The sequence below is a fragment of the Idiotropiscis lumnitzeri genome, chromosome 11 (assembly GCF_059441095.1).
Source record: "Idiotropiscis lumnitzeri isolate Australia: NSW breed Sydney's pygmy pipehorse chromosome 11, RoL_Ilum_1.0, whole genome shotgun sequence".
Classification (NCBI taxonomy): Eukaryota; Metazoa; Chordata; class Actinopteri; order Syngnathiformes; family Syngnathidae; genus Idiotropiscis; species Idiotropiscis lumnitzeri.
The window spans coordinates 18,241,242-18,257,290 of NC_142401.1; the positions used below are offsets into that span (position 1 = coordinate 18,241,242).

The window sequence follows — 16,049 nt, forward strand, 5'->3', positions numbered from 1 at the left end:
AGCTGTCTATCAACTGTAAAAGCCCCCTTGAGACACAGAACAGACGCCCGCACGATTGGATCCGAAGGCCTCAGACGGCTACGGGTATTATGAAATCGGCCTGGCAACACGAGCTAGCTGAATTCTGATTGGATTAAAAACTCTAACGTAATAACTCAACACTACGATATATTATGACATGAATATGATCATAATTACTTGATTATGTTACGCCAGCAGAGAAGGCCTTGAAGGCCTTGACCGTCCACTACTGAGTTATAGGAAGGTTGAGCTCTATATTGAAGTCCTTGTACCACTTCCTTGTTATGAGCTGTGAACAAATTCTTTGGTATATTAAAGGGCAAGCAATTTCTCAAAAATGCTGAAAAATAAAATGAATGTTAAAGGTTTCATGATCGCGATTTTTCTTATAGAATGATGGAAACATTCCTATATTCTCTGAATCGCTTGTCCTCCCTAGGGTCGCACAAACATTAACACATGCACACCTACAGACAATTTAGAGTCTCCACGCATGTTGGAATGTGGGAGGAAACAGGAGTGCCAGGAAAAAAAAGCAGCAATTAAAAAAAAAAAAATCATAGCAACAATGAAGAAAAACCAATGAAAATATGATTTTAAAGGTCTGCATTTTTTTAATAAGATAATGGTATTTATATTTGAAAAAAATGCATAAATAATAAAGAGAAAACAGATGAACAAAATAGCAATACAAACAGAACAGTGAAGTTTCACACTTTATAAAGTTTTAAAAATGAAATAAACACATTACGTAAATATTGTAAATATCATATAATAAATGAAGCCATGTATTACAAAAGAAAATTGCTCAGTTTTTCATTACAAAATGACAACAGAAACAATTTAAAAAACTAAGAAAAAGGGATGTTTATTTTATGAAATCATCTAAATAAAATACTACAAACATATTGAGATTAGCATTCAGTAAGAAGTTTAAGAACGGCTCTCTTTTTGATAAGATGTTTTTTAGAAATAAAAATCGCATGGAAATTAAAATGAAACAAATACATTATATTTGGATGTGATTTCTCCAGGAACTCCGACTTCTTCAAACATTCCCAAAACATGCATGTTATCTTAAAGACAACAATTGACCGAATGTTTGTCTGTGACTGGCGATTTGTGCAGGAATTACCCCACCTCTTTTCTAAACGTCAGATGGGAAAGTCTGCAGCACAACCGCATCCTTGTGAGGATATGCGGTATTAAAGATGGATGGATGGCTCATCTGACTGATTACAATGCCACTATAAAATAACAAAAAAAAATTAGAATTGAAGTCAAATATAAAAAAGCAAATTACTGTCATCCCACAAGAACTGTTATTAGTGTGGTTGAAAAGACAAATGATGCGAGTGGAGTGTGTTTTCTATTTTGCATGACATTAAATATTAACACTAATTAATTACACTTCAGCTGCCTGACTGTGCGATGCATTCAATGAAGTAGGAGGACGTAAACAACCTCTGTGTGCGCATCCATCTCATCAGTACAAACTATTCATCCCGTGGCAGTAAATTAGAAGCCGCTGTGTGATTTAAAGTGCCGATGTATTACAATATTCTATTAAAACCCCCGTGTCTCACCTACAGGAGTTAAATAGTCTAACTTAAAAAAGGCAGTGCAAAAAACACAGTGGGGTATATTTCTGGAAATATGAATGAATCAGTGCTGGGTCATCGTCCTATTTTCCCATCAAGGACTTTTTGTTTCAGTAGAATTTTGTTGAATCTTTTATTAATGATGTCAACTTAAGCGACACTAATTACATCAGGATAATCTTTCAAAGATGTCTGATAATTAGGTCCTTGCTGACTTTGATCACAAATGAGAAAGAATTTCTCAAATTTGTTCAGATTGTTAATATGTCGTTTAAGCAGTCAAGATTCATAATCAACTACCCAAGCACACTGATGTCAAGACTGTATTGAGCAGATTCAATAATATCAGCCTAGACGATTTTCCGAGCGCTCATTCAGGATAATCTTCATACATCTATTTGGTATTTGGGTCTTTGTTGACTTCTATTGCAAGGATGGAAAAATGCCCAAATCCGTACAGATTATGCAAAGACTCATAAGGGTTTGAGATTGTAAATATTATATAACTATTCACGATTGTCGGTTGTTGCAAGCAGATTGAGGAGGAAAAGTCACTCTCAACCCACCATGTAACATGGATAATCTTTTACAAACATTCAATAATCAGGCCTTTGATGACTTTGATTGCAATGGAGAGAAAATGCACAATTTGGGCCATATTATTGGTATGGGTGTGTATCCTGGAATTAAACAGAGGAAATTCATATCCATCTACCAGAGTGTGCTGACAAACGAGGTCTTCAGAGACTTGAACATTCACAGATGAAAAACAATTTCAGAATAGCGATTCTGATTGTCGGTGAGTGTTTATTCCAGTTAAGTGAACTACAAACATACAATTTGGCAAACATGCTTATTTGATGAGTTGCTGGAAGTGAACAAAAACACCAATTAACATCCGGTGTTGTATTGACATTAACATTTGCAGCACGGTTCACTGGCGGTATTTAAGCGTCATGATGTTTTCACAGTCAAGTGTTCTGAAATGTGAAGCTCATTATGTTTCACATGCGAGCTGTGGAATGTAAACAACTCTCTTTCCAAGTTAGACTGGCCATACTTTTTAATGGCAATAACGGTTGCCACAACTTGACAGAGGGGGGGCTTTTCCCTGTGAGAGAGACGTTTAATTCCGCTGCATTTAGCACTATGGAAAGAAAACAGCATTTTTGTACAAGGCAAAAATTCACAAGCGTCTCCTCATATCATTCATTTTACGAGACTGTTTGGATGATTCTTATGGCTCCGTACGAGCCCTTTGGGTTCAGAAATCGATAAACGTGGCGCAATTTGGGTCATAAAATACAAAAAAAAAAAAGGAAGACTGGGATTCTAGGGGGAAATATAGAGGAAGATATTAAAGGGGACATATTATCTGAAAGTGACTTTTTAATGTATTTTCTACAAAGACTTGGTTCCCTGGAATCAGGGGCGTAGCTATGTGGTGGTTCAGGGTGGCTTGGCCACCCCCGTTCACTATCAGGCCACCTCATATTGAGGAAAATTTTGATCCAAGACTTACTTATTCTTTTCAGGTGGATGCTTACGTTGTCACAATGTGTTCATCCATCCCTTATCTGCTTCTCCTCACGAGGGACACGGGCATGCTGGAACCTAACCAAGACATCTTGTGTGTTACCATCTTCTAAAGTAGATTTGTGGATTGAATTCAGTTTTTTTTTTGTATACTGTCGTATATTTTTTTCGCATATGAAACGGAAAGCACTTTTTACCTAGTGTTGTTCTTTTTTTATTGGCCTGCGATGTGCTTTGTTGGTTTAGTTCTTGACTTTAGTTTCATGTTTTGCCTTGTTCCTGTGTCTTCTGGCTCGTCATGCTTATTGCATCCACCTTATTTATCCAAGCCACAGCGTTAACCAATCAGTTCCCTCCAACTCTTTGTGTCTTGTCCAGGTGTTCCTCATTGGATTTAGTTCCCTGTTTACTTTCAGTTCTTGTCAGTTCGTTGTCCTTGTCAGAATTCCATTTCAATGTCACTGTTAGTGGTCCTCGTGCCTGTCTCGCCTTGTCAAAGCTAAATCTAGTCCTTGTCTTTTGTGGACTATTTTGTACTTTTGTTATTATAATTTGTCCCAGTGCTTTGGTTGCTTTTTTTTTTACATTAAATTTCCATTTAAGTTACATCTGGCTCGCTTCCCTGCATTTGGGTCCTCCTCCCCCTCAACCTCCACGCAAACCTGACAGCTACTTGCTGACGTCACTTCTTCGTGACACACATTTAGAGGGCTACAACAACTCCCAGACGACTGTTCGACTTTCGTTTTATGGCCGTGCAACAATATAGAAATAAATGCATTTAAAATAAACTCTAAAGGCTTGTGTGTTAAATTAATCTCTAAAGATAAAAACGAAGGACATTCTCGCTATAATTATAGTTATGTAAACGTGAAATGTAGCTTCACTTCACTTCACTTTTTTTTTTTAAAGCATTTTCATTTTTATTTCATTAACAGAAATGTTTTTTAAATTTTAGTTTGTTATTTCATTAGTTTTTAAAATAACCTTGGTGGGGGTATGGTTATACACGTTAGACAATAATGGCTTGAACATAGTAAACAGAGTGATTTCATTTTTGGCCCTGCCGTATGAGGCTAAGGGCAAAGGCTGACAGATTCTATCAGAAAACGAGCCAATTCCACCATAGCAAGAAATATTTCTACAATTCCAGATCCTTAGGCTACTTTGATGAAACTATGCTACAGACATGTTAACAAGGCACCGGGGAACTCTTTTGAAAAAATAAAGCATAATATGTCGCCTTTAACGGACTACTGCGCGAAGCGTAGAGAATAACAAGAAGCGACATCCTTCTGCAGACTCTGATGGCATGCAAAAATCTCCCCTCACAGCCTGCCCACACGCACAAGTCAAGTGTAGATGAGGAGTGACTGAGTCCTCCCAAATGTGTCCCATCCTCTGTGTCATTTAATCTGTGCCCCCTTTATAGCAAACAAGCTACACCGTAGCATAGTATCTGCCTGAATGCAGATGCGCACTCTCTGAACCACTGGAACACAAAATCACCTCCACAAGCCTTCACAGGCAGACTGCTTAATGTAATAATGCTCAGGCATCCGCAGGTGTGGAAGTACCATAGGGGGGCAACGGGGTTTTTAAGACGCTTAACCAGTGATTTCCAACTTACAGAACATTATTTTCAACCTGTCGTAAATTGTTTCTCAATTGCTGCGAATGGCTGGGATTATTGACAGAGATTCAGCTATCAAATGTTTCAGTATTCAAGTATCCTACTGAGAATTTTCAGTAGGATACTTGAATACTGAAATATTTGATAGTTGCATCCCTACATTCAACTGCCCTGTTATATTGTTTTTATTGTTTAATAACCCCCTTGCTTCAAGTTCCTGGGAATAATAGGGAAAAAATGCTCCTTAAAATTATTAAATTGCACCTCAAATTAAGTCATTGATAAGAAAAATTGCTCATCAATTTGCTCTTCTGTTACTATCGTGCTTAAACTTTTTCAAAGCAAGACCTTTTCTCATGTTATTTTTATATATTATATTTTTTAAAGTTGCAGTTGCGGATGCAGCGTTTGATTCCGGCCTCCGGCCTTCCTGTCTGGAGTTTGCATGTTCTCCCCATGCCTATGTAGGTTTTCTCCGGTTACTCCAGTTTTCATTCCAAAGACATACATGGTAGGTTGATTGGACGCTTTAAATTGTCTCTCGGTGTGATTCTAAGTAAGTGGTCATTTGTCTTAGTGTCCTGCGATTGACTGGCAACCAGTTCAAGGTGTACCCCACCTGCTGCCTGTAGATGGCTGGGATGGGCTCCAGCACGCCCCCAACCCTTGTGAGGATAAGCGGCTCAAGATGATGGATGTAAGAATATTTTGCAAATGCACTGAAATGCACCTCATTGACAGTGACTAATGTAAAGAATGAAACTTCTTGATAAACTGTCAAACTACTGAAATCTAAAATAAAGAGACAGAAGAAAAATAATGGTTGATCATTGAATAAAATCCACATAAACTCTTCTGGGGAAGAATGAATTAGTTACAAGTAGGGAAGCTGAGCATATTTGAAATAACTTGACAACTAACCTGAATATGAACAGCTAACATACATTAAAATGTAAAGCAATGCCCAATTTTAATATCAAATACTACATCTTCTGGCTGATCGGAACACTGCTCGCTATCTGTAGGGGGGAGGGGCAGATTTATTTATTCATGACTCCAGAGAACTTTGTAATCACGCCAAAATTACCAAAATTGTCCAGGGGGCATGGAAGAAAAGCGGAAGAAAGGGATAAAAGAAGAAAAATGACAGAGAGAGAGGTCAAGTTGTTTCTTGCAGAATTTGTTAGACAGTAACAAAATGGTCATAAAATTAACAAAAATGTCCCATTTGACATTTTACTAAGTTAGAGTAGCTCACTAACTAACAAACTAGCTAGCTGACAAATTAGCCAGCCAACCATAGCTCATATAACTTACAGCGGCAATGTAGGCTTGTTAAGCAATATCATAGAGTAGTAAATGTGCTTTTCAGACTTCTGTGAATTTGGAAATACAGAATTGTAATAGAATTTTTGCGGTTGTATTGACAGTGTGCCAGAGTTTTGTAGAAGGCAACATTAAGTGAATGATACAAGGCTACACCATCTATATGGTATTGTACCAATTATAAACTAATGTACCATGAAAATTATTTTTCTTTTTTTGGGTGGGAGCAAATATAATTGCAAACTGTTACTTCAAGTGATGTAGCGAGCTTGCTTTTGATTTTCATTGTTCATTTCTTTTGCGCTCAAATTAGATTTTTTTTGTCCCAGCAGTTTCCATGGATCAGAACTGGAAAAAATGTTTCTTGGGATTTTCTCCTCGGCTCAGTTATATAATGCCTTTCCTGACACCCAGCAATTGTATTACAATTTGTGCAGGTCCAAAACATTTTAAATTCCTTACGCTTGTAATTAAAGCCACAGAGGGTATAACCGCATGTTTGAATGTTAAATGAATGTGTTTGTAAAAAGCTCTGTGCTTATGTGATGTGGGGACCGAGAAGAAAGATTCAAACAGATGGTTGTGCGGCAAGGCAAAGTGTGAGGCTGCAAGAGTGTGTGATTGCTGCTGGGACCCCAGCCAGGGCTGCATCAGGCACGTCTGATGGGGAAGGTCCCGAACAGAACCCTGAAATTCATCACTGCTGTAATGGCTGGGACAATAAACAGGTTTATGTGGCTGATTAAAATGGGTACAATCATGCCAAAAGGTCTAATGCGTCCGACAGACTCGTTTTATTGAAAACCGGAGAGTCATCGCCTCTCTTCCAATGCAAGTGGAAACAAAAAGGCCAACAGAAAACTGACAAATAGTTGACTTTTGGCACAATCTCACGTTACTATTGCCGCAAAATTTCCGACTTGCAGATTCACACACAAACGTCTGTAAACCCGCACTCCACAACAGTCGGTGGTGCCATTGAATCAATTTAAGGATGCCACATCGGTCATTTTCTTCGCTCCAATCTTTCATTACACATGGACATGAATACCAATTAAATTTCTCACAATGAGCAGCCACCTGTCGGGCCACAAACAAACTAACTAAAGGACATACCAACTAACTGGTGAACTAACCCAAAATAGTATCTCACAAACTAACAGATGATATAAATAATCAAATAGCTAACCAACAAGCCAAAAAACTGACAAACTAACCAACCAACAATTTCAAGCTACTTAAGTAACAAAAAAGTAAATGCATGACACCAGTTAATAGTAGCTCACACATTTATACATTAGATAACCAACCAAACAACCAGCTAACAATAACCAACCTAACAAATTAGCTGACAAAACAAAGTCCATTCATCATCTTGGCTAAGACTTACCCGTTGTTCCTGACAGGAGACAAAGGTCTGGAAGCCCGGCGCCACCCCAAATCCCAGCTGATCGATGAACGGCGGCTCATCCTGCGTGTGGATCTGAACCTTGATGCCGGCTTCAAATGATGTCTCGTCTGTTGACGAAAACAGAGCTTTAGGTAGAAAAGACCTACTCAGCTGTAACTTGCATATGAATTATTTGGGGAAGAGCAACGGCTGGTTTATTTTAATGCAAATATTAAGATGAGTTTGAAATTATATTAAAGTGTTTCGAATCGTAGCTTGTGGTATAGTTACAGTTTAACCCATTAATATAGACAATTCAGAATTTTTTTGGGAGGCAATGTCAATTGGTCAATATGTCACAATTTGTAGCATAGCTTGGCCCTGCCAGTAGGGGGTTTTACTGTACTTCCATTTGACATCGATGTTTGGTGTGTCCTCAGTGGGAAAATGCATAAATAACACTTGTTTGAGTGGTTTAATGGAGACATTTATAGCGAGCGAAGCAGTGTACTGTGGATTTTTATTTATTTTTTGGCTGCTAAGAAAAGCCATAGCGGAGCAGCTGGGATTCATTCATGTGTAGGATGTCTACTTCCTACTGCATTTTCCGCACCGCTTAATGCTCGTTATCGCCTTTGAAGTAAAAGTGTCAGGCTACTTTCAATTAAAGAGCCCGGCAACATGGAATGATATCATTATATATAACCTTATGCCTGAATCATATTTGTTTTGTTTTAAATGTTAGTTTCATTATATCTATTGTTATATTGTAATAGCAACCAAACAAGCCCACTAACAAACTAACAATCCATTTAACTAAGTAACAAACCACAGAACTTACAAATTGATCATCACAATAAAGTAACAAAAGAGCTAACAAACAAACTAAAGAGCAAACTGGCAAATTAACACGAACGAACGAGCTTATGTAGTAACAGACTAGCTAACTATGTGCAAAGCAACCTAACAAACAAATAAATGGCAAACTGCATAATAAACCAACTGGCTAACAAACAGGCTAATAAAACAACATGCTAACATACAAAATTATACAAAAAAACTAGCTCACCACATGATCTCTAATTATTTAACTAACCAAGTAAGTAACACATGAGCTATCTATCTTATAAAAAAACATTTCTCCCCCAACTAGCTCAATGAAATAGCTAAGAAATTAACCAATTAAATAGCTAACTAAACTCACAAACTGGCCACTTACCTAACAAACAAACAAAGCAAGTAGGCATTTAAAAACAAGGTACTAAATGAACAGAGCTGGGCAGTCCTTTCCAGGGTCAGAACGGTCCGGCCCTGCGGCCTGGCTGGACCGCCATGTATGCGTGACTAATTTTAAAAAAGGGCTTGATTAAACAAGGCCGGAGGTGGCCCTCATGCGTGTGATGTGGTCGCGAGGCGGCCAAATGTTCAACTCAACCTACTCAGCAAAAACGGCAAACAAAATGGGAAATTACGTCTACTATATGTGGATGTCATGCTAAAGTGGGTGTGGTGCTGGGGTAAGGGAGCTTGAGACATTTTTTGTATTCTATTGTGCTGCTGCTTTGACTATCAACAGAATTCCAATGGGCTCAGAAGTTAACTAATGTCTGTGTGAACATTGAACAATAATGAACATGTAAAATTACAGTTATCAAATAATTTTTTGATCATTGAATTTGTCTTGTTATTATGACATATTGTATGTATTACTGTAAATACATAAAAGTTCAATTGTGCAGATTCCATCTCTTCTGATATTTGAGGACTCATATGTAAAATGGTAGTTGATTCAACGTTACCAATGCCTTGGCAACTGCTACTCTCCAAAATAAAATCACACTTTCTGGACCTGGCCTCAACCTAATTTCTGCCTGCCTCTGGCTGGAAAACGTTTTGATATTATAAAAACTATTATCATCTGAACAGCATTCTAATAGAATGAGCAGAATGGTCCCACCTCTGTTTTAATTTTAGCCACCAGGAAAAATGCTGTAAATAATGACAATGGAGTCATTATGAATCTGCAGTTGAAGGGTGTGAATGGTGATACATTTTGGACCATTTTTTGAAACCACCTGTAGTGATGTAATGAGGTGAACATTTTTGCAACTAATATTCAGAGTCAATTTGAAGTGCTCTTACCCGTCTCTCCCCACACAGGCAAGTATTCATCCTGCTGAATGTCTAGCATCAGTTCCAGGCCGTTGCCCATGCCGCCCTTCATGGTCAACAGCAGAGGCCGCCCGTCCTGACCCGAGTTGAAGGTGTAGCACTTTCCATAGCGGGTGAAGATCTGACAAAGAAAAAGAAACACGTACACTATGAATTTATAACGTAAAGCCCTGATAAAATAAATAAAAGACTACACTACACTCCATACGCATTGAGTGCACCATATTCTTGTTGCCACAGCGAAAAGCAAAGCCGTGACCTATAGTCTGAACTATGCCTGCCAGTCAACTAATGGATGTATAATTGAATATAACAGACATTAGGAAATGGAAAGCGATGGCCAGCATCCAGAAAACAATGTACCGTATTTGTGAGGCCCTTATAAAAGCATCCACTCTCACTAACTAACCAGTTAACCTTCATGTTGACATTCACATGAAAACAAATCCAAATACAGAACGGACATGTGTTATTATTTGTCCTTTTGGGAGCCTGAACGTTCCCATAAACAGCAACCATTTCTGCACAAGGGTATAAAACTCTCCAAATTTCACTCAATCCAACTACCTTTGGAAAGTTAGAAAAAAAAAACACCCACACTTCAGGAATGCTAATTGATGTTAGATGGGGTAAGAAAGACACAAAAGTCTCCAGGACCCATCATCAAAATTCAGAGTTCAGCCATTTTGGTCTGAAGCAGCAATTTTGGGCAACTTTTAAGGCTCGTTTCATGAATTAAGGAATTTGACCAATGAGCCCCATTTCAGAAACAGACAATGGTAAATTCAGTATTCCCGATCAACGTGAAATTGGGTGGTCGTATCTAACATGACAGAACGCATGTGAAATTCTCAAAGATCCTTGTTGGCCATTTTGGTTTGTAACAGCCATTCATGCAAATTAAAGGGCTTGTACGTTGCAGAGCCCCACCTAGAAAATTTCTCAAAATATGCCGCAATTGGAAGCACGTATTTCAGACAGATTGGTCACACTGAATGACAAAGCTGTCTTGACAAAGTTTTCTCTTGCGGTCAGAGTATGAGTCAAACTGCGGATCCTCAAGTGACAAATATAATTGTCTTTTAGGCTTCTTGTCCAAAAATTCACCTTTTTTTTTAAAGTGAGTGTTTCATAAAGTTCATAATCATAAAAATAATATTGGTATTTCATAAAACCTGTACATAGAATACCCTCACCCACCCCAAAACAAAAAAATATCTGCCCTTAACACTAGTAGAAAGTCTTTTTGCTGAGTTTGATGATCAGTTTAAGATTCACCAAGAAAATGGCGTTTTGAGGGGCTGATCATTGTTGCAGTTTTTTTTTTTGTTTGTTTCCTCAAAGTCATGCTATTTTGATAGTTTGCAAGCCGACCAGTTATGACAAACTACTCAAATGTCATGGCAAATACTGCAGATCTATGAGATAAAAAAAGCAAACAAATTCTGTCCAGTTAGGAGTGTTCCATCTGAGGACTCCATTGTCTGGGTGACTACAATGCTCACGTGGTCACGTGGGAACTGTGTTTCGTGACCAAAAGAATAAGATCCTGGATACAAGCGGCCAAAATTAGTTTCCTCTGCTGGGTGTCGGAGCTCTCCCTTTGAGATAAGGTGACAAGCTTGGTCATCCGGGAGGCGCTCAGAGCTGAGCCGCCGCTTCTCCACAATGAGAGGAGCCAGATAAGGTGCCTCGGGCACCTTTCCAGGATGCCACCTGGACGCCTCCCCGGTGAGGCATGTCCCACTGGGAGGAGGCCCCGAGGATGAGATAGGACATGCTGGAGAGACTACCTCTCCCAGCTGGTTTGGGAGCGCCTCAGCTAGAGGATGTGGCTTGGGAGAGGGAAATCTGGGCTTCCCCACTTAAGTTGCTGTCCCTGCGACGCGACCTCGGATAAGCGGAAGAGAGCGGATGGATGGACGTCCAGGTAAGGTTACGCGTGTCTGATTACCAATTAGGACACTAAAGAGCACTTGAGACTAAAATTAGCAATAAATCCTATGAGTCAAGTCAAGTCAATTTTATTTGTATAGCCCTTAATCACAGACAGTCTCAAAGGGCTTTACATAGCCACAATCGACATCCCCGATCTTAACCCCCATGAGTCGTAATCTTGCAAGTGGGTCCAGAGTGTGTGCACCACGCAGACTCTCAAGGGTAGGTGGTGGGGAGACACACGACATTGATTTTAATACCCTTCAAAATGCTCCCCTCACCTTCATCACATCATGGTTCATCATCACGCTTTGCGATATCGCGCCAGGAAATCTGGTGGCATCTCACCTGCTAATTATGCTTTACAACCACACAAAGTGTAGCGAGATGAGCTGAATGAAAAGCCATGACATCCGAAACAAACGGATCATTTGTTTAACAAGCAAACGATTATCAAGGACAATAGAGACGCTGTTTCGTTCAAAATGAGAAAGCAACAATGCTGTTTGCACTCACGATGGCCCTTGTACAACATAAGCATGAAGTCAGTTATATCTCACAAATGTGTTATCCATCCCAATAAGAAGGAAGAGAAGGCCTTTTATTCGCATTTATGGAATAATATTATATATGAAAGAACATTTTTCGCAAGAGCATATCCTGGTAAAAATGTTTGTTTATTTATTTATTTTTATCTTAAGGGTCCCATAACCCACTTGGTAGCGCCCCCTGGAAAGTTTGAATATATTTGCCTGACACTCGTATCTCTGATCAACATGATATTTGTTGTACATGTCAATCATAACAGGCCATATGAAAAAGTCTGAAGGAACCATCCCCAATATTGAAGAAGTAAGCCATTTTGATTCAAAGCAGCACAGTTTACATTTTGGAATACGTACTATTAAACAGTAATATAGTTGCATGTGGTAACCCCCTCGTTATTCACAAAGCAACTAAACACTTTTTTCTGCGCAACCTATCCTCAGCTATTCGCTGAATAACTCCTTGATTTGAACATTTTATGCTCTCTCATAAAGCCATAGGATGCTGCTACTAAAGCCCAGGCTAATACGGAAATAGTAATCGGTGAGAAGGAAGTATTGTTAAACGAAAAACTCATTTGCTCTCTTTGTAGGCCCAGCCTGAATTATTAGTATGTACATGTGCACTTCCTGCGCATTTTATCGAAATCAAATACTCTGTAAGCCATTTATTTTTCCGAGTAATGTTGTAAGATGTGTTGGAAATGATATTCAAGTGTTTTAGGGGTGGTTTAAATGCCGAGCAAGACATTTCTTTATCATGTCGACTGGGGATGGTGCTGGATCATTTCGATGAAGCGAGCGGCTTACTCTGTGCTGGCAACTTATCAGCATTTTCTCTATATTTTTTAACTTTTCCAGACCCTCAAGTGACTTTGGAAAAAAAAAAGACTGTGGACCAAAATAGCAACCTTTCGTGGAGTTATTGATGATTCTGAGATCTCCTTACCCCCCTAAATCCTGTCAGGTTTTGCGGTGGAGGTTGACGAAGAGGAGGACCCAAAAAAAGAAGGGAAGCGAGGCAGGGGAAACTTAAAGGGTATTTAATCAAAAACCATAAAAGTACAAAACAACTGGGAGTGACAAAACGCAAGGACTTGACTAAACTGAAAATAAAGCGAGACAGACAGGAGGACAACGGACATATCCACGGACACAGACATCTGACAAGGACAGCTGACAAGGGCAATGCACCGACAAGAACTGAAAGAAAACAGGGGACTAAATATAAATTGACGAGACAACGAGGAGCACCTGGACAAGACACAAAGGGTTGGAAGGACCTGATTGGTTAACACTGGGGCTTGGATAGACAAACACAGGGGGACACAATGAACATGACGAGACACACCAAACACGAGGAAAAAACATGAACCTAAACACTAAACCAAAAACAATACAGATCATGACACATCCAAACTGCAAATAAATGGCGAGTGCAAGCCAATACTGGCTAACTTGAGCTAATTGAATATAAAGTCGATTTTCTGTCATTTAATCCCTCGAAGACAATTTAGTGCACAGCATCGAGGAGGTGACTTGTTGCACATCTTCGCTGCTGTAACAGGCACAATTCCCCAATGTCTATTTATCCCAGATAAGTCTCCCTGTCAGCAACCTGCGTGTACATGTTAATAGTGTTGAGACTAACTTCAGAGTAAGGCTGAGTTGCTGTGGTAACCGTCTACATCGAGTCAAGTGTAGCAGCAGAGGGAGGGGAACCCATGGTGACCTTGGGACGGGCGGGTAGGAGTCTTTGTGGAGGTTTCTTTTCTTCACATGTCTGCCAATTGAGAAGCTCATCCGAGGTTCCTCAAAGCAAAGCGTCAAAGTGAAGGTTTATCCTCCCTTACAATCAAACCAATCACAAAGGAGGAGTGTGTGATATTTCTCTTGATGCCCAACACAAAAAGCTTGAAGGTGATCCTCAAAGAAAACCTAATTAAGTAGGTAGCAGGGGCCGGTGCTACTGTGCTTACTTTTGTCCATTTAGCATAAAAATTTAGCAAATATTTGTAATCCCAAAGCAGCTTTGCTTATAAAACCCATATTGCAGTCACATTGCACGCGCAGCTTTCATTTAGAATGACTGTATCAGATGGAGCCCGCCTGTGCGAAAACACAACAGGCGTCATCGACCCATTTGTGTCATCGAAAAATGCTATCGTCTTGGCTGAATAATTCACAAAGTGACAGCCTGAGAGTGTTGAGACCGCTCTGGGCGATCAGACCCTGAGCGAGCGCCACACGGAGACACAAGCCATCCTCCCACAAAGTTGCCAAGGAACCCCGATCCCTGTCGCTGACATTGATATCAAGGGGAAAGCTGAGAAGACAATGTCACGCAAAAGAAGAAAAAATACACCGAGACGATCTTGGTTGCACACAAATGCCTATCAGTGGTGTCAGTTCATCGAATACACATCCAATAGTGCAAATAAATCAGATCTACACACCTCAACGGAAGGTTTAAAGCAGACATGCTGCTTTGTTTTCAATTCTAAAAGGCTCGAACACTTAACACGCTCCCATTTGCTACTCACTCAAATAAACCTGTTTCAAGGGGGTGGTCCTCGCTCATGCAAATAAGACATCATCATCATCTCTCATCATCTCCCCCTCGACTATGAGCCCGATGCTTTTGTTAAGTTTAATTACAAGGCGAGTGGCTACTACAAGCGCAGGGGGTGAAGAAGAAAAAATAGCACGCTAAAAAACAGCAAAAGGATGGCAACAACTCAAGACTAAGCTCGCAAATGACTCTTGCCACTCACTGAAGCGAATCTGAGAAAAAGGTGCATGCAGCTGTCAACATTTGAACAACTCTGATTTGTTTTTTAGTCTGCATATAACGCTGTCGAATTCATGCCAAGTCATTGGGTGGCAACATAACTAATCTACAACCTGTTAATTTCCCTTTCCGTTATTTACTAAAACTCGGAAATTTGTTGCGCTCATCCCGAGATTTACTTTTCATAATTCCAGTGTAAAAAAAACAAGAAGCGACAAGTTACCGATGAGCAGCTTGGCAAAGAGTCACTGACTTTTTGTATTTCCCACGGGAGACGGTGGGAGAAAAACAGGGCCATTAAATAGAATGAATATTGCACTTTTATTTATCAGGTTGTTAGAAAGACCTCGGAAAGTGGGGCCGCAGTTGAATGCTAATGTTGGGAGGAATAAAAAAACAGCACAAACACCATAACCTTTTAAGATGATAAGCAGTGCCCACCAGTGATTAATGGGGGACCTTATTTTGCTTATTTTAAGCTTGTTATTTCTCTTCAGGGACTTCACCAGAGTGGCCCTGCGGGACTGCAAGGTTCAAAGCAACCCTAAAAATATGAAAAAAAAAAAAATCACATATTATGCTAGTACTTTGTGCATACCCTCAAAAACTAGTGCGTTCCTATTTGGTCGTCAATCCCTCGAATCCCACTTTGGCCCACTTTGGGAAGCCTAATGAAGTTCTTCGGCGGCATATTGCGCCTGCGGTATTTGCTAACAAGCGTTACTATTATGCATGCTTCCTCACAGTGAAATTCGAGATATGAATCAGTTGGGAACCACTGTTAACAAAAGCATAATGAAACGGCAATTTTGCAATAATTGCTCAAACAATTGATCAGAGTAGTTTTGCCAGTAGTGGTCCACAGGCAAAAGTTAAGTACGATGTTAAAATATCATCTTTTTCTGTAGTGTTTGTCTTCATTAGGATCGCAGGTAACTGGAGTCTGTTCCTGCCAGGGTGAGAAAAGTGGGATACTCCCTGGACTGGTTCCCTGGTCCTTCTCGCCCAAAGTTAGCTGATATGCTTGTGTATATCAGCTACACTCTTAATAAGGACAAGAGCAAGAGAAAATCAATTAGACCTGTTCAAATGAAAC

General features: G+C 39.7%; 1 protein-coding gene across 2 annotated transcripts in view; it reads right to left on the minus strand.

Moving 5' to 3' along the window:
• The window catches only part of LOC148327759 (acid-sensing ion channel 1), a 191,442-nt gene that overhangs the window by 17,879 nt on the left and 157,514 nt on the right, over positions 1–16,049 (minus strand). For both annotated transcript variants that reach the window (XM_088308947.1, XM_088308946.1), the window contains 2 exons: positions 9,650–9,800; positions 7,508–7,635 (listed from right to left, as the gene is read on the minus strand). In XM_088308947.1, coding sequence (XP_088165073.1) covers positions 7,508–7,635; positions 9,650–9,800 — 279 coding nt within the window. The remainder of the gene's footprint in view (positions 1–7,507; positions 7,636–9,649; positions 9,801–16,049) is intronic.